General features: G+C 34.8%; 3 protein-coding genes across 3 annotated transcripts; 1 reads left to right on the forward strand and 2 right to left on the reverse strand.

Annotated features, from left to right (window-relative positions):
* Positions 1-284: 284 nt before the first annotated feature.
* Positions 285-8919, reverse strand: LOC106176543 (stress-70 protein, mitochondrial). The gene is made up of 17 exons (XM_013558975.2): positions 8728-8919; positions 7993-8048; positions 7027-7296; positions 6685-6809; positions 6380-6453; positions 5974-6080; positions 5375-5537; positions 4970-5062; positions 4579-4788; positions 3900-3989; positions 3454-3591; positions 2974-3078; positions 2634-2751; positions 2335-2429; positions 1998-2090; positions 1414-1557; positions 285-1164 (listed from the first exon to the last, which is right to left on the reverse strand). The coding sequence occupies exons 1-17, from the start codon at positions 8812-8814 to the stop codon at positions 1081-1083; spliced, it is 2052 nt and encodes a 683-aa protein (XP_013414429.1). The 5' UTR covers positions 8815-8919; the 3' UTR covers positions 285-1080.
* Positions 8920-10228: 1309 nt separating this feature from the next.
* On the reverse strand, positions 10229-14669 carry LOC106176545 (succinate--CoA ligase [ADP/GDP-forming] subunit alpha, mitochondrial). The gene is made up of 9 exons (XM_013558978.2): positions 14543-14669; positions 13624-13724; positions 13184-13306; positions 12667-12879; positions 12407-12464; positions 12036-12197; positions 11793-11866; positions 11357-11545; positions 10229-11003 (listed from the first exon to the last, which is right to left on the reverse strand). The coding sequence occupies exons 1-9, from the start codon at positions 14667-14669 to the stop codon at positions 10977-10979; spliced, it is 1074 nt and encodes a 357-aa protein (XP_013414432.2). The 3' UTR covers positions 10229-10976.
* Positions 14625-18389, forward strand: LOC106176549 (golgin subfamily A member 7). Its single transcript, XM_013558983.2, has 6 exons — positions 14625-14682; positions 14899-15001; positions 15407-15541; positions 15731-15883; positions 16121-16222; positions 16501-18389. The coding sequence occupies exons 3-6, from the start codon at positions 15422-15424 to the stop codon at positions 16537-16539; spliced, it is 414 nt and encodes a 137-aa protein (XP_013414437.1). The 5' UTR covers positions 14625-14682; positions 14899-15001; positions 15407-15421; the 3' UTR covers positions 16540-18389.
* The last annotated feature ends 2 nt before the right edge of the window (positions 18390-18391 follow it).

Raw genomic sequence — 18391 nt, forward strand, 5'->3', positions numbered from 1 at the left:
ATAATATTTTATTGCTAAACTGTGAAATATGAGAACAGGCTTTCTTATGGATTCTTATGGTTTCATGTTTTAGATTGCAGAGTACGTGGCTTTCATTTGTTCTCCCTATGCCGCACAAATCACGGGTTCCGCCATGCCAATAGAAGGGGGATAGCTTAGTAAGTGACGTCGCTGTCCGCATTGAAGTGCTTTGATCACTTTTCAACTTTTTGAAATCGTCTCTAAGTTTATACTTTTACTCGTGAGTTTTTGTACTCAATGTTTTCAGTGCGAAGACAACAAAATTTGATAAATAAAGATGTATTTGAATTGCTTGCATGAAAAAAATCCAAGTGCAAGTAACAGCCAAAGGAGCTAAATGCAAGATTTAAGTCTATTCATGTACATTCCGGTTTCTTAAATATTGTTATACTGGTAACAAAGATGACTTGCATTGACCAGAACTTAAGAAAGATATTGGAACACTGGAGCAAAGTGGCTTCCATTCAAATTATGTATGTGCAACAAATTGTTACCTCTTTTCTCTTGGTAATCACAACACCCAATATTTACTTTATTAATATACAATTTTCCCAAATTAAAGGTAACCAAACCAACTTCATTACTTTAAGTGATTTAACGAACACCTACCTGTACATGACAACTATTTACAAAGTCCTCGCAATGATTACTATTTATATGTAAACTATGAACCCACAACTATTAATATACTTATGCACTGCTTTCATTCATATAATTTGGTTTGATCTGGTGATCTTTAAACTAATCACAATAACGAAGTCCATCCCAATGTAGTCTGGAAGGAGGTTATGAGACTTTGTGAAAAACATGCCACATTCAATAAGATGCCAGAAGACTATTCCGGCCCATGTGTCGAGTCACTGATGTTAAATTTATGACAAAATATAAATACTACTTCCACCTCCAGACTGCTCAGGGCAACACTTATTTCTTTCCTGTTACAACTGGTGTTTCTGCACAAAATTAAATAATAAATCAGTTTTATGCATTGTTTAACTTTTAAAATGCCTTTGCGTTGTCAATATGTGGTCTGCTAAGAATAATGCTCCTCGTGTTGGTTTAATTCTTGTCCTCTTTCTTATCTTCACTTTGTTCTTGAGAGGATTCTGAACTGGACTGGTCTTGCTGGGCATTCTCACTCATCTGCCATGAAAATGTGTCAAGTTAATATGACAGAACCAAGTCTGTTATTACATACAGCTCTTTCATACAAATACTATTACTTCTTACAAACGATAAATTAATATTAATATCAGTTACTCACATGGTATTACTTATATAACTTGTATTGTTATAGTCCCATATATCACGTGCTAGTGCCATAAAAAGACATACAAATGGTAGTAAATGTACTTGATAACTAAAAAATAGAAGAATTATTCAAACATTTACCTTCTTATTATAAGCAGCCTCAAAGGCCTTCAAAGACTTCTGCTGTAGATCAGAATACTTCTGGCGAATGGTTTCTGGAGTTTCATTATCTTTGTTGGCTATGACCTGGCGCACATCTGCAATGGCCTCCTTCAGCTTGTCGTACTAAAATTCCAAAGACCACAGTTTTAGTTACACGTTCAGAACAAGGACGTTTATGTGATCACAATGGCAATTAAAAGATACATTGCTGACCTTCATAACATTCTTGATCTAAGACCATAATTTTTCATCTGTACAGATTAGACTCTTCCCAACAGATGGAAGTTTCTTCTTGATTATATCTCAATATAAGGATTATCCTGCGGAGTCTGCTCAGTACACAATGGTCAGCCTGTTCACCTTCACCTGCGTGAGATGGCTCAGATGACGAAAAATTTACACATCATGGCAGACAGTACTATTGCGTGACAAAGAGGCCATAAATTTATTAAGGAGTAAACATGAAGCACATTAAAAATAGTGTCAAAAATCAAATATTTTGTACACCAAATAGTGCACGAGAATTAAATATGACAAAAATGTAACTCAAAAAAATTTCATACCTCTTCAGTTGGTAGTTGATCTTTGAACTCGTCCATCTTGCTTTCTGTGTCATGTGCTATGGACTCTGCGTGATTGATGGCTTCCACGATTTCCTAAAAATAGGAAAACATCGAATGGTTTAATCCTAATGCAGTTTTTCGAGAACAATATATACCAAAACGTGTGTCACAACCATCTAGGTTTGATCTTAAAGAGTGTGAGGGGACAAATTTTCTTGTACTGCCTGACAAAAAAAAAAATGCTTGGACACTATGGTGGAACTTCCCAATAAGTTTTCTGACAATTCTTGTAGTTTTAATAGTTAATGCTTTATAAACTAATGTAGCATTCTCCTACCTTTCTCTTTGTATCCTCTTCGGCATATTTCTCAGCATTCTTAACCATGTTCTCAATTTCATCTTTACTAAGACCACCCGAAGACTGGATTACAACTGGGAAAATAAATCAAGACTCGTTACACATAAAACCAACAAACAGACACTTGCTGGTCACAAATCCTTCATGCCACCAGCAAATTCTGGAAAGTCATTATTCAACTTTTTTAAATGTTCACAAATATTTGGTACTTAGCACAAGATTACTCAAAATGGCTTCTATAAGCCTTAAACCACTCCTTTTCCTCATCCACCACTTACTCTGTTGTTCTCTGCCAGTTCCTTTGTCTTTAGCTGATACGTTCACAATGCCATTAGCATCAATGTCAAAGGTCACCTCAATCTGTGGAACTCCGCGAGGGGCCGGAGGGATACCAACCTAAAACGGGCATCAATCAGCATTTACACTATGCACAGACCAGGGCAGACAACATTTACACATTTCACTTAGTTGGGTCCAACAACACCATCTGAATCAAGGGATACCTCAAAATTTAACTTAGAGTCAGTGGGAAAAGGATTTAAGCTATGTCCTTTTTTTTTAAAATATCAGTTTTGATGTCCATGAATAATGGTCTTAGCAAAGATCCTTTTATCTTACCAGCATAAATTGTCCTAGTAATTTGTTGTTTGCAGCCATTTCGCGCTCACCCTGGTAAACTTTGATGTCAACTTGAGTCTGGCCATCTGCAGCTGTAGAGAAAACCTGAGGGGAAAAGACACAAGCTTTTGTAGGCAATCTATACCACACTTAAAAACATACCAAGGACCTAAACTACAGAGAACAAAGTAAAACACTGACAAAATATTTGTTATGAATTGGTACTATGAAATACAGATTCAATGACCATGCTATTCTTTATTCGTTCGTCTGAAAACAGAGGTGAAATGAAGTTCACTGTTGGCATTTTCCTCCTCTGTTACTGCATATAGCCTTCAACATGATTCAATGTCAAGTAATTCTTTAGTTGTGATTTCTTTGTAGGAGTGGTATTATTCCTGGTAATAACTTTAAGTGAGACACCTCCAAGGGTAAACAGCACAGCCATCAACAAATATTCAGTTTCATGTGATTCTTTACCTGTGATTTCTTGGTGGGAATGGTAGTATTCCTGGTAATGAGTTTGGTGAACACGCCTCCAAGAGTTTCAATACCAAGTGACAGTGGTGTGACGTCCAGCAGCAAGACATCCGTCACGTCTCCAGCTAATACGCCTCCCTGGTGATAGGATAAACAAGTATGTTACGTATATATAGTCCCTTTGATGAGACAAACAGATTGTCAAAAGTTAATTTTTCGAGGACTGTTCTCAGACAAAGTTTCGGTGAGTGTCACAGCTGTCCACATCTGCTCTGCACATTGAGAGTGGTGCAAGGACAAATCTTCATTGAACAAGATGACATGAATGGATCTCTTGCATTTCTATTTAATTTTCTACAGTTTCGCCAAACAGACTACCAACAAGACAAGAATTTCCCATCCTCACAAACACAGATTTACAAAAGCAAAATTTGAGCTTTACTCACCTGAATGGCAGCTCCTATGGCTACAGCTTCATCTGGGTTGACAGACTTGCTGGGCACACGGCCAAACAGCTCCTGCACCGTTGTCTGAACCTGTGAACAAAAGACAGATTTATACAATTAAGTCATTTAATTAACAGCCCCCTACACACAGATAAATTTCTTAGTGTAATGGTCACTGTGGCACTTCAATTGGAATTTTATCTTTTGTTGTCATTGATTAATTTAAATCTTTACCTCCCAACAGATGAAATTATGAATCAATTGTTGAAAGAATAGTACTGTCTGTCAAAATGTTGTAGACAATTTGAGGATTAGCATAAACACTGACACTCAAATACAACTATGTACAATTTCCTGTTCCAAAGCATTGGCCCTGCAAGCTATGATATCAAACAAGCAGGAATTTGACTGGCTTTGGTTGAAATGAAAAATTTCTGGCATTTTGAAAAATTTCAATAGCAAAATTTGGGTTTCATTTAACTGGATCCACTCTAAAGACTTTTTAAAAATGCAAACAAGTTTGCTGAAATTCTTGTCGGCCTTTGTTAAGACCAGTTTCCAACTATAGCTGTTAGGTTATACGACCTCTGAGTTTTAATATCTACCTGGCCTGATGTGGCATATCCTGGAATTTCTATTCCAGACAACTATTTCACAAAAAGATAATTTTAACACACACCTTGGGCATCCTGGTCATTCCTCCAACCAACAGCACTTCACCAATGTCACTCTTCTTGCAGTCCGCGTCCTGCAAAGCCTTCTGACTGGGTCCAACAGTCTTCTTGACCAGGTCATCCACCAACTGCTCCAGCTTGGAGCGGGTCAGCTTCAGGTTCATGTGTTTAGGTCCGCTGGCATCCATGGTTAGATAAGGCAGGTTAATGTCAGTCTGGAACACAACCAGGTGTAGTTTAATATACATAAATTTGTTTATATTGAAGCCAATTACCAGTGAAATGATAACCTAAATGTTAACATGAAAGCAATCACAATTTATACAAAAGTGTATCCTGAATGGTAAACCATGTCCATCAATATTAACAATGTACAAATAGAAGGGTATCTTTTACCTGCAATGACGAGGACAATTCAACCTTGGCTTTCTCTGCTGCTTCCCTAAGTCTCTGTAGGGCCATTACATCCTTGGTCAGATCAATGCCTTGCTGTTTAAGGAAAAGTTTTAAAAATTAGGTCCTTAACCCGTCTCCTAATGGTGATGTGACATTGCCCTTTCCCTAATAAGTTTTAATAGCCTTGTTCAGACAAGACATCTCAACAGAACCATACTGCAGAACTGCTGTCAAGAAAATTAGTTCATAATGCAAATATTTGTTCATTGCAAATGGATTGGACACAATCATAAGGATTTAATTGCAATTTCAGACATTATATATATATATATATATGCTTTTTACCATTCCAGTTTTTGCGAGAAATTTAAGTGCTTGAACCTTCAACACAGTACAGACACCTACCTCTTTCTTGAATTCTGCTACCAAATATTTGAGCAGGGTGTTGTCAAAGTCTTCTCCTCCCAAATGTGTGTCTCCATTTGTTGACTTCACTTCAAACACTCCCTTCTGGATCTCCAACACGGAGATATCAAAGGTCCCGCCACCAAGATCATACACTGCAATGCTGTAAAATAGGGATAAGAACAACATGATTATTACTGTTAAAAAATCGAACTGTTACATGGCAAAGAAAGTAAAGTTATTTTGATACTCTCAGATCTTATTCGGTGAGTGTCACTACTGTCTTCAAGAGCACATTTAGAGTGGTGCAAGGACAAATCATCACGGAGATCATACTGAATAATTATTTCTGTTATAACTTATTGATCAGTGCCCAATTATAAGCATCTTGGGGAAAGTAGCATGTAAAAAGCTGACCCATGCAGAGAAGGATTAATATTTTTAAAAATGGAAAATGAACAAATATCAGAGATCAGACTGAAGATAACAATAAAGAAGAAAAATTTCTTGAAATGACAGATGCATAAATTTTTTAAATGTACTTCATCCAATTGTTTTTAACATTCTTCTTTGACATAAAAGGAGAGCAATACACTCACATTTTGTCATCAGTTTTGTCAAGGCCATAGGCCAGAGCAGCAGCAGTTGGTTCATTGATCACTCTCAGCACATCAAGTCCTGCAATCTGTCCTGCATCTTTTGTTGCCTAGAAAACAACATTAAATGTTAAAAGCATGAAATTTAAGTTATTTTTGTTTTATGTTGAAATTTAAGTCATTTTCACTTAATGTAATTGGTTTAAATTCAAAAGAAATATCGCAGAAGCCTGCATGGTACTCTCAGATTTTATTTGGTGAGTGTCACTTATGTCCACACTTGCGTCAGAACACATTGAGAGTGGTGCAAGGACAAATCATCATAGAGATTAACATGTACTGTAGGGAGTTAGTGCTTTTCTCCCTCCGATGTAATGATTGTTTATCATGCCCACATATATAACATTACCTGTCTCTGTGAATCGTTGAAATAGGCTGGAACAGTTACAACAGCATTTTTCACCTTCTGACCCAGGTAATTCTCTAGAAAAAAAGTTTAAGGGATGTAAAATTATTCTTTTCTACTACCTTTTAAAATGAAATGAATGAAATGTTTGGTGCTACTGAGATCGGCACTATCTGAGAATAAACCCCTTTAAGTTTAACTTAAAACTGTTGAACTAGGCACAATTATGTTAATTTTCCTTTCAGCTCCGTTGGGTTGATATCCAAGATATCCTTTTACACTGCTGTAACGACAGTATTACTTCTTACCTGCAGTTTCCTTCATCTTTATGAGAACAAATGCCCCAATCTGGCTTGGAGAGTACATTTTGCCATTGGACTCTAACCATGCATCACCATTTGATGATCGAACAATTTTGAAGGGCATTGCATCTCTAAAATGATAATTGTACCTTTCTATCGTTTTTATCAAGTGAATGAGATAATGATTACTCAGGACATTATGTTCTATTCAGAGATAACAATTGTGTTAACTCACACATTGTATGCTTTATCAAAATTGGTCTTGTAATATTTTCTTATGTATCAGACAAAGAATTTAAATGAATTTTGGGAAGAACATTTTAAAAAACTTGTAAGAAACCCACTCACATGTCTTTCTGCACCTCTTTATCTTCAAATCTTCTACCAATTAACCTTTTAGTGGCATAAAAAGTGTTCTGGGCATTGGTGACAGCCTGACGTCTAGCGGGCATGCCAACAAGTCTTTCCCCTTCTTTTGTAAAGGCAACTACAGATGGGGTGGTCCTTGCACCTTCAGAATTCTCCAGCACCTTAGCCTGCTTGCCTTCCATGATGGACACACAGGAATTGGTGGTGCCCAAGTCAATGCCAATGACATGACCTTTGACCTTGTCAGACCTAAAAAGAATCATGTAGTTTCCTATGTAAGCCTTAAAGAAACATAGGCCAGCTTTAAGGCATATAAATTCATATCAGAAAGCTTTGTAACATTCAAATAACTGATCCTCCTATATAAGCTTCTTTCATAAGCTTATAATTCTGTAGCAAGGAAATACTGAGCCAAGCTTTTAAAGATTATTATTCACAGTGAGGATTTAGTTCACAGCAAGATAAGACCTTTTGTGACTGGCAAGCCGCAGAACATTAATTTTTAAAACTGTTCTCCACACTTATCATCTTTCACTTATATCATACATTTTTTTTCTTCAACTAAACATTCACTTATATGCAAAAAAATGTCCTTATACCATTAAAAAGGAAATGAAGAACAGATAAATCTCAAATTGCTTCCACATCAACTTGAAGTGGTATCAAAAGAATGAAGGGAAAATCAATACAGGGACATACTGCAGAAAACAATGGATTATCTTTCCTTGAATGCCAAATGTCAACTCCTACATTCATTAAAAAGGAGGTTTCCAATTTTTTAAAATTAACTATTTTGAATAGCATTTGTTATCATGTCATTATTATGAGCATCAATGAGTAATCAGGAACTTTAAAAATTAAATATTTTAAAACTAATCAAGATTACATCTTATTAAAACAACTTGGAACACCGTATGCAGATGATGCAATTATACTGACACTTACATGTATCTTTTCTGCACTGGGTCATTTCTATTTCTGCTGCAAGCTGCAGGTATATGCTATTTAAAAGGAAAAATCAAAATTTAGAGGTTTGGAAAACGATTGGTTACATCTTGGAGATGGAATATCTGTCTGTTAACAAGACAAATGATGTGGTCTGATTAAAAGCCACAAATTCAATGTATCAAATGTTCACATATGGATAATTAAATAAAATAATGAAAAAAATACATACATACATCAGAACTGTATATCAGGTTACTATTAATTTGTTAAAATTGATCAAAAATCTACGATTAAACTGATCCTATTTTCAAAAGGTGTTGCATAAATCATGATTACATAAATTACAAAAAATAAAATAACATGCGAGTTATGTCAATACTAACACTACCAGTTAAAATTTCCATTATCAAGGACAAAAAAAAAAAAACAAGATGATATAACAAAACTAATGAAATGACCAAAATTTAACCTGGGTTGACTTCTTTACTGTCTCTGACCTTCAAACATAAGCACTTAACACGTTTTTGAAATTGCAAAGGTCTATCAATTTCAAATAAATTCCGACAAAAAAAGTTTCATAAGATAAGCTAATGAATTTATTTTACTTATTTTCAAATCTTGAAAAATCCTTAGTGTAATCAGAGACCATGTGCGCATTCAAATGGCGAATGCCATTTTTCTGGGACAAATGATAATGGAGTGATGAAATAAAAACTCAACATTCAACCCTACCTTATTGATGTTTGTTAGCGTTCTGGAAGGTATCTGGTTAACTCCATTTTTCAAACTTTGTACTGTTATTCGAGATGCAGTCAACATGGTGAGATTATTACTACTTTTCTTAAACTAAGATATCTCCCTGCGGTGCGTACTCGCACGTGTGGATATATAACCTATGCCGGGGTACTGCGCATGTCAGTGAAAAGGAAATATCTCACCGGCGAATGGAAAATTCTAGATAGAAACTGTGGTCATGTATCAGCTGGCAATAAAAAGTCACCTTTAAGATGAAAATGTTTTGGAGTGTATTAAAATGAAAATCCTGATTCTGAGAAATATTCGAAAGATATCTCTGAAAATACCTAGGGATATTTCAAAGTAAAACATTACTGGTTCATCCAAGACAAGACTCCTTAGAAACTAAAAAGGAGTTTATAACGTTATATATTTCTGTTAAAGAAAAGGCGACTAAGCGGGAAGACAAGATCAATCTGACCACTCAAATTTAAATTTATGAAAAGACAATTTGAAAAGTTATGAATGTCAAAATAAGTTTCATGGAGTATTTTCAAAAAAAAAAAAAAAAAAACTCTGTGTGTCAGGATGGGAACTAGTTTGCAAAACATATAGTGGTCTTGCTACTTTTCTAGGAATACGCAGTTTTTTAAAAGTAAAGGAAGGGATGCCCTCACACATGAGATTGCCCAATCACATTTTCAATGACACCAAGCTGGCTGTAATAGGCCTTGGTCTCTTGGGCATTTCCGTGTTGGTTTCTTGCATTTTTTTTTCATAGTGTGTTAACTTAAACAACTTTGAGGGAAGATAAGAACTGTATGTTTAGAGGTATAGGTGTCAAAATTTCACCCTTTTGAGATCTCATTTCCAGCCTTCCTTCAGTACTAGTAGTAGTAGGGTTATATACAGAGGGCCTGCTGGTGAGGTTGGTTTTGATATATGTAAAATCCATAGTAACGTTTTTATCCCTCAAATATTATTATGTAATCTTTGTTTTGAACAAAATTATGACTTAATGTGATCGACACATTATGATGGTGTGTATGATGTAAAAATTACCGAAATACTTGCCATACGCCGTTGTAGAGACAAAGATTACATCCCATTACGTCCCTGCACCATTACAACCCTGCTTCATTACTCCCCACTGGTAACAAGATATAACACAATTCTTCATTTCAAAACCTAAGTACAGGGACCTAAAGGTAACCAATTTTTCAATTTGTCATTCAAGGGAGGAGTAATGGGTCCAGGAAGTAATGTTGAGAGGGTGTATAGACCTGGGTAATATCATAATTTTGCTTGGGGGCATAACAATGCAGGGGAAGCAAGGACACGCAGGGAAAATGTTGTGGGTACATAAAGAGTTGTCCATGAGACGCAAGTCAGTTGTTAGTTGAAGACTCACTGCTTTTATTCTTCTTTTTAGAAAATGGTCTCAAGATACTTAAATATAACAGCAAGAACCAAAACTGATATCAAAAACAAGACGGCATTTCCTACCCAAAATTTTATTATCCCTGCATTGTAAAGTCCAAAACCCATCAAAGCCAAGGACCTGGCTTCATCTCTTTAGGAAAAAGTCTCAGGATATTTATGATGTAACAGCAAAAACCAAAGACTAATATCAAAAACGAAATTAGATGGTGCTTTTTGCTTTTTACAAAACGTTTTATCCCCACAGCAATGATGCTTAACACCAATGCTTTTATTATAGTCTATAGCAACAAATGTTGCCTTAAATATTTATATAAAAGAGCTGTCCACTGAACTGCTAGGACTACTGTTCAAAAAAATCCAATTTTCACACAAAATAATATATGTATAAATAATTCATATAAGGTATTTCAATGAAACGATGCATACATGCACTGCTGATAAATTTTAAAAATATTTGTTTCTGAGTTATTTTTAAGCAAAGGTTATGCACAATGCTCATTTTTTTCATAACAAACCACTGAGCATAAATTACATTTTCAAGCAATTAAAAGGGGCAATATGAAATCAAATTCTGCAATGGGATCTCGATTCAAAACAATATACAATATGCATATCACTGAAAGAATACTATACAGAATAATAATTCTCTCATAAGTAAATAAAGTGGCAGTATCTCATGTACATGTATTGTGCAGAACTGTGAAGTATATAATTTTATTTAATAGCAGCTACTTGTAATACCAGAGAACAAGACGTTCAGCTTTCATATGCTTGTACTTTTATCAGTGGATGAAAGACCATCTTTACATCTTCCCAGCAGCTTCCATTGCCTGAAAATAAAAATATGACACTGTAAAGTTACAACTATAAGGGAATTATACTTACTACTGAAATATGGAAATCTTCTATAATTCAATCACTAAGATTGAAATCAAGGATTTTGACACTTTGAAGCCGTTTCACCTTCTTTGTGGTTAAAAAGGAAAAAATTGAGTATATATGCAACCCCAGAAAATCCCTTCTAATTTGCTGAATTGTAGCAAATATGGTGTAACTGTATAAGACCCTTGGCACGATAAGCCCAAAGATATGCACATCAAAAATTAGTGTAAAAATCTTGGGGACAAAAATTTGGCCTCAAGTGTTCTTCTCCCCAGTTCAATCTATGCAACCAAAAGCTTACCTTTCTCAATGTGGAGCCCATTTGCGCTGGGGACTTTGTCACTTCGACACCAGCATTATTTAAAGCAGCAATTTTTTCCTGCGCACCACCTTTTCCTCCAGAGATGATTGCACCAGCATGACCCATCCTCCTGCCTGGGGGTGCTGTTAACCCAGCGATGAAAGAAACTACCGGCTTGCTATGAGGACCCTGTAACAATCCATTGCAGTGCATAAAATTTAAAGATGTACTACAGCTGCTTTCTTTCGTTAATAAAATACAAAGAATTTCACCTGAGCAGGAAAAAAAAAACTGCATTTCGGATTTCCACAAGCAGTTTACAATATTATTTAAAAGATGGTTATTTGAACTTTAGGGTCATATTTTGAAACAGCTGAACATTTTACACAAGAATGTTAGAGAATATTACTGGAAAAAAAAGAATGACCCTACTTACAAGATTGTGTTCCATCAAATAGCTGGCTGCCTTTTCCTCTGCATCACCACCAATCTCTCCAATAAGAATAATTCCTGAAAAAAAATCAATATGACAAGCCTTTGACTTTCATCTTTTATAAAGTTGCATATCACTCAACAAAATAGACCAGTACATTTCTGAACCGTAGAACTGAATCCTGTTTTGAAATAATCAAAGTTGCATCAAGGCATAAAAAGGAAACTGCACAGTGTATGAAAATACCTTCTGTTTCTGGATCCTTCAAAAATATTTCAAGGCAGTCAATAAAGTTGGTTCCATTGAAAGGATCACCACCTATTCCTATGCACAGAGATTGACCCATGCCTGCCATGGTTGTCTGATGTACTGCCTCATAAGTCAGTGTACCAGAACGAGATACAATTCCTACAAGGAAGAAGAACAATTCAATATAAAATCAAAATGTAAAAGGCAGATGCTATACTTCAAATAAATAAATAAATAATTTGTTTAAGTTGGTATATGTGATGCGTAAAGATATGTAATTTTATAATTAAATGACAAAAATAAACTTACAAAAGAAGAAATCTTTACAATTGATGCAGATCAAAAGCATGTCTACCTTCAAACCTTACCTATTTTTCCTGGCTTATGTATATGACCAGGCATAATTCCAATTTTACATTCACCTGGCTATAAAAAAGTTATATTTTAGTGAAGGTTTTCCCCTTAATCCTTCAACATGTCAAAAACATAAATATACTTTTTGAATTTGACAGACAAACATTCAGACAATATATATATTGTGAATAAGTGAAATAAAGTGTTGAATTCATGTGTTATGGAAAGTTCACCTGATTTACACTGCTGGACTTTTACTCAGACACCTTCGTACCTTAATGATGCCTGGGCAATTAGGCCCTATTAGCCTGCTCTTATCCTGTCGAATTAAATGATGCCGTACTTCCACCATATCCTTCTGAGGGATGCCCTCTGTGATACAGACAATTAATGGCATTTCTGCTTCCATGGCTTCAATGATAGCCTTTGCAGCAAAAGGTGGAGGGACATAAATAACACTGGCTGTGGCACCTGTAGCATTTTTGGCCTAAAATAAATAACAAAAAAGCTTTAAACTAAAAGTTTTTTAGAGCCCTTTCTTAACATTGGCATACAACTGAATGACATCACAATGCACTTACAGTTTTCATTGAGATTCTGAAGGCTTAGCCTGGTTTTTGCCAAATTTGAAGCATTCTATCTCAAAATCTAAGCAACAGTAAACTGAAATATTTACATGATATCACAATTTGAGAACTTCTGCTATCATAGTTTTTCTTCAATGCCAGTTCAAATTTGAAAATAAGCCCTTTTTTGTCAAATTTCTTATAGTGTGAGTCCAAGCATTTTACCTCAACCACTGTGTTGAATACTGGCAATCCTAAAGATGGGTGCTGGGTGCCCCCTTTTCCTGGTGTAGTTCCTCCAACAATTTGTGTTCCATAGTCCAAAGCTTGCTTGCAGTGAAATGTGCCCTGGAAGAGATAGCAAATATTTTGATGCACTGATAGTTTTATATTCTACGCATGTATATATACTTGTATCTTTCTTTATCATGCTTACAAAACTTACTCTTAAATTATTTTTTCATTCTCTACATACATTTACATATAATGTTGCACCAAAAAGGATCACAGTACCAATAATGCAACTTCAAAGGCAGGTGGTAAGAACTTATCACCAAGTCAAGTTAAACTAAAATATTTGTAGCTCAGATGTTCAATAAATAAAACATCTAAAATGTATTAAATTTTACTAGTAAAATATCTCAGAGACATGATGAAGGTTCTACCTGTTTTCCGGTGAATCCTTGACAAATCACTTTGGTGTCTTTATTGATACACATATTTTTCCTTGTTGATGAGTAACAGTTCCGAGTGCCAGTTCTCTGGACTAAAAGATGAAACAAATCAAATTAATTATAGCCATTACTGGTTAAACTACATTGGCCTTTGAGTGACCAAGCCCTGGAACTCACTGTCTGAAGAAGTTGCCACAGCCCTTATCTTGAAGGCATTTGAAGATTACTAGATGAGCAACCAATACATTAGAGTTACCAATACATTACATACAACCCACATGCCATGACCTTAAGGATATGGACACAGTTGAAGAAAATCTGGATATAGAGGCTCCATAGGAACCTGCGTCCAGTACCTGCATACAGTGTACATGTAGGTATCTATAGGTAGGTAAAATATTTAGGTAATGTCTGTGAATAGCAAGGTATCAATTAAATTCCCTGTACATAAACACTCTCACAAGTACAATGTTGATTTTAATATTACTTTCTGAAGCCTTTCCTGCACCTCATTCCTTTTCATTGGCGTCAATGCCAACTCAAGGTGACTGAACGCTATCCTAGGTGAAAACGTCAGTCTACGCAAAATACCCTTCAATACCATAAGAGGTACGTTGCAAATGTTTTGCACCGATCTTAAATAAATTTTATTGAACATGACGTTAGAATGTGAACCGTTCAAAGTCAGAACGCAGGCAGAAATCAAAGTACAGGAGAGTGGAATAGCCAGCCCTTTACTCAGTCCAAGCCTCCAGCTAGGTAGCAATATTTGCAGTGCGATGACATAGTATAAACAGGCATTTTGCAATTTTCAACACTAAGCGTACAAAGGACAATAATCTCATTGAGAAATTTTAAATTGCCATTGAAAAGCATAACAAGTAAACTCGCTTAAAAGAATGCATTTTACCTATGAAACGTGCAAATGCCCTAGCGGTCGCCATTTTGTTGTCTCGCGAGAAAGAGACACATGATCTGGATTGCCCAATCGAAATAAATATCGGCCCACGAATTACCCGGATGCTGAGAGGAAACATGTCTTCGAAGCAGGTAAACAAATTTTTTGTAAAATGTTTGTAAGCCAATCACAACACCTTCAGTAGGAATAACTCATTGCAAGAACTCCTAAGCCTGAAATAGATCTATTTGTAAATTATATTAATTGTCTATAGATCAAGGTTTAAGGAGTTTAGTCACTTGCCAGTCACTCTTTCTACTGTACGTATGACTGTTTCTGGAAAAAGCAATGCAATTTACTTTTCTTAGAATCAGAAGACATTGTATTGAAGTTACTATGAAGCGGAAATGTGATATAAGTGCTCATGAACTACTTTCTTACAGTATGCTTTTGTAGGCCATATAATGAGATGTAAGATCTGATAGTGAGATTGTCTTTGGCAGGTTTTTAAATTAAAAGGAAATTTTCCATGTGTCATGATTTCAAATAATTTCACTATAAAGTTTTCATGTAATTTGGATGGCACAGGACTGACCCCTATTTGTTTGTGTTTCCTACATAAACGTCTGAGGGTCTCTTGACTTTCCTGAAGAGATTTATGAGAGCCCTGTGGACTTTGTGAAAGTTTTTGTAATTGTCTTAGATATCAGAAAAATTATCATAGGCATAGCAAGAATAGTCAATATTACATAGGCAAAACTGGGAAATATTTCAGTTTAGAATTGCAACCACACAATATTACATAGTCACAACTTTAAAATATTTCTGTTTAGAATTGCAACCACATAGTCATAACTTTGAAATACTTCTGTTTAGAATCACAACCACACAATGGATGATTTAAACCGAATCCCGACACATCACAGTGCAAAGATATTTTTACACAGAGACTTCTCAGATGGGACACCTGTCCGGTTTCAGAACAAATTTCCCCAGGAATTACAAGACAGGGTAAGATGGGTTGGTAAACAATTTAAATAGAAAAAACAAACTTTCTTACAACAATTTGATACAAATAAGGTTTGTTGCATTATTCATTTTATTGTAATTATTTACTTTTGTAGTACAGCAAGTGATCTTCGAGTCGTGTGTGTATACAGATAGTAAACATTCTAAAAAGTCATGCATTTTTTCTTTTAGATTGATTCTGCCCAATTTACAGCAACTGTCAACCACATTAATGAAATCTATTCAGAAGCTGAATCATTAGGCAGCAGGACGTACTGTGAAAGTTGTTTTGCATGTCTCTCGGCTTACTTTCTTTACTTGTGCATTGAACCCCATTATACCAAGGTATGATAGACAAAATCTTAGCTTGTATACCTTAATTAATGAGAATTGTTTTGAGGTAATAACTGGTTTAAAAAGTTAAAATGTAACATAGTTTTTGTGTATGCTTTGAGTAGCAATGTTTGCCACTTAATTATGATGTGTAAGGAGTTAAATCGAAAGTCTGTTTAATGATTTGTAGAGAAGAAACATTGCCAAATGTTTTCTGTCACTGATGAAAAATATGCTTTCTGTTTGCAGTGTATAAAGAAAGCAGCTAGATACATTGAAGAACAGAACAAGAATGTCTATCTTCCCAAGGGACTTATGATAGTTGATCCAGCAGAGAGAGGCCTCAGAGTGGTATCCTTTGTCAATGTGGAATTTCAATGTGAAGTGTAAAGTCAATAAATGATACAGTACATCCCAGTTCTATAATATGAATACTTAAGATATAGCTGATAATGTTAATTTCTCTCAAAACCATTTTGAATTTTCACGCCCCCTATTTTCTTTTGTACAAATTGCATAAGGAATAAAAAAGGTGGCTTTAATTACCATGTTTAGAATTGCTTTGATGGATAAATTTGAAGAATAAGCAAATGTTGTTTGCAATTACATTTTCTTTAACCCACAATCAGCTTGAAATTGTCATTCTTAGTGAAATAGCTGTAAGATGACAACAGTGTAACCTTTGATGGTGAACACGGACAAACCAAATGTCCAGAAACTGTACATATTTATTGGTAGAAAAGGACTGTGGACCATGCCTGACACCTATCAGAAACATTCACTATTTATTGGATTAATTACAACCAAGATCTATTTGTTCACTAAAGTAAATTAATAGTGTTGAAATATCCTTTTTGGTATTCCCATTGACAAGAAGTGTAAGATTTATTCTGACACTCAATTATTTATTAAATATCCATAGTTTGTCAACAATGATATAAATAGTATAAGCCTTTTTTTAAAGCAGCTATGTTATATAAACATATTGCCAAATATATGGATTGATAACTATATTTCAGACTATATGCATCACCTTACGAAGCCCTGTAATGAAGCTCTATGTAGTACATAGAATAAAACTGCCTTAGAATCAAGAATGGTCGTTTCATCACAAGTTTGGCACAAAATATACAACACAGGCATGTAGAATTGAGATTTTGAATTGAATTTTATGTAATTTTAATGTCCATGCCTGTGATAAATGGTGCTATAAACAGATAAGTTGATGTAAATGATAGATTTCCTCTCTGGCTTCCTCTTCTTGTCACTTCACTCCTGAACCCTTGGTTTCTTCCATATTTTAGTTGGTCCTCAAACTAAGTATCATTATAATAAGCTGGAAATAGATATACATTTTGATAACTTTTTAAATGTCAGACATCAGTATCGAGAAATATATTGTTGCATAGAGTTGGCACAGCAATGCATGGTAAGACTTGTACCAATTTCAATATCGTCAAGGATATATGAAAATATTTTTAGTGAAAGTATCTGTATATATATATTTATGTCTGTCAAATTTAGAAACTGTTTGGTGTTACTAAGTTGTTACCCATGTATAAAAAAGATTGTCTATTATTCTGATGCTGTAGGTAAATTATTTGTCTTTTTGTGTAGACCTTCATGAAGGAATACAGCCATTGACAACAAGTTGATAAATAAAAAAAAGTGTATTAAAAATTTTGACAATTTATGTAGGACATGCAAGCTGGTGTGATTGTGAAAATGTTTATTTCACGTAAATGTACTTTAGAAATATGTTTTACTAAAATACAACTCTTTTAAAATGTTTTGTCATATTACATTCTCTGAAAATTGCCTTTTAAGTCCTTGTCCTGCAATTATTTGAGTTTTGTCCGTTAAGTTTTTCATAATTTATCGGCCTAGGAAGTTATTTGAATTATAAATTGTCATAAGTTATATATGTCATGGGCAGTTTACGAACAAATGGTAGTGTTTGCTTACATTGTAATTGTATGCAAATCTCAGACACATAAAAGTCATGGAGTCATTTTTCAGTGTGAATCAAAAGAAGAATTTTATCAATGTATATACAGAATTTTATTTTAAGGATGTTGTAAAAAATTGGACTTTTTAGAAAACATTTCCAATTGTACTTGGTAAGATGAAAACACAATGGAGCCAAAGGGTAAGCCTATGTATTAAAAATGCAATTCATCTAGCATTTAAAAGCCTAGTTATATAATCTTACACATTCTCTAATAATGCCATCAGGACAAGTATTCTATTGCAGTTTTCTCATAACTGCAATTACTTTTTAAAGTATGAATACAACGGGTACAACAATGGAAAATAATTATGGCCATAATTCAACCCAGTGTATATAATTCTTGGTGCCAGAAATAGTTATAAACATCTGATACATTGTCAAAGGTCTGTGTAGTGTAAATATTACTGTTTTGTATGCCTTGACAGCAAGCTTTAACAGTGGACAATATATCACTGCTTGTATTTAGGTCTGTATATTACTGTAATAAAAATAAAGGAATGCTTGAAAGG

The sequence above is a fragment of the Lingula anatina genome, chromosome 1 (assembly GCF_051362555.1).
Source record: "Lingula anatina isolate TDL-2025a chromosome 1, LinAna3.0, whole genome shotgun sequence".
Taxonomy (NCBI): Eukaryota; Metazoa; Brachiopoda; class Lingulata; order Lingulida; family Lingulidae; genus Lingula; species Lingula anatina.

What these genes read in the sequence shown, in the direction of transcription:
- LOC106176543 (XM_013558975.2), bottom strand. Translation starts at nt 8,814, where the DNA reads ATGTTGACTGCATCTCGAATAACAGTACAAAGTTTGAAAAATGGAGTT. An exon ending in TAGCAGAATTCAAGAAAGAG is followed by an intron (nt 5,063 to 5,374) that starts GTAGGTGTCTGT and finishes TTCCTTAAACAG; the next exon opens with CAAGGCATTGATCTGACCAA. An exon ending in AAGAGGATACAAAGAGAAAG is followed by an intron (nt 2,091 to 2,334) that starts GTAGGAGAATGC and finishes TCCTATTTTTAG; the next exon opens with GAAATCGTGGAAGCCATCAA.
- LOC106176545 (XM_013558978.2), bottom strand. Translation starts at nt 14,669, where the DNA reads ATGTTTCCTCTCAGCATCCGGGTAATTCGTGGGCCGATATTTATTTCG. An exon ending in GGCATTTGCACGTTTCATAG is followed by an intron (nt 13,725 to 14,542) that starts GTAAAATGCATT and finishes TTCATCTTTTAG; the next exon opens with TCCAGAGAACTGGCACTCGG. An exon ending in AAGGATTCACCGGAAAACAG is followed by an intron (nt 13,307 to 13,623) that starts GTAGAACCTTCA and finishes TATCTCTTCCAG; the next exon opens with GGCACATTTCACTGCAAGCA.
- LOC106176549 (XM_013558983.2), top strand. Translation starts at nt 15,422, where the DNA reads ATGGATGATTTAAACCGAATCCCGACACATCACAGTGCAAAGATATTT. An exon ending in CCCAGGAATTACAAGACAGG is followed by an intron (nt 15,542 to 15,730) that starts GTAAGATGGGTT and finishes TTTTTCTTTTAG; the next exon opens with ATTGATTCTGCCCAATTTAC. An exon ending in CAGAGAGAGGCCTCAGAGTG is followed by an intron (nt 16,223 to 16,500) that starts GTATCCTTTGTC and finishes ACCCACAATCAG; the next exon opens with CTTGAAATTGTCATTCTTAG.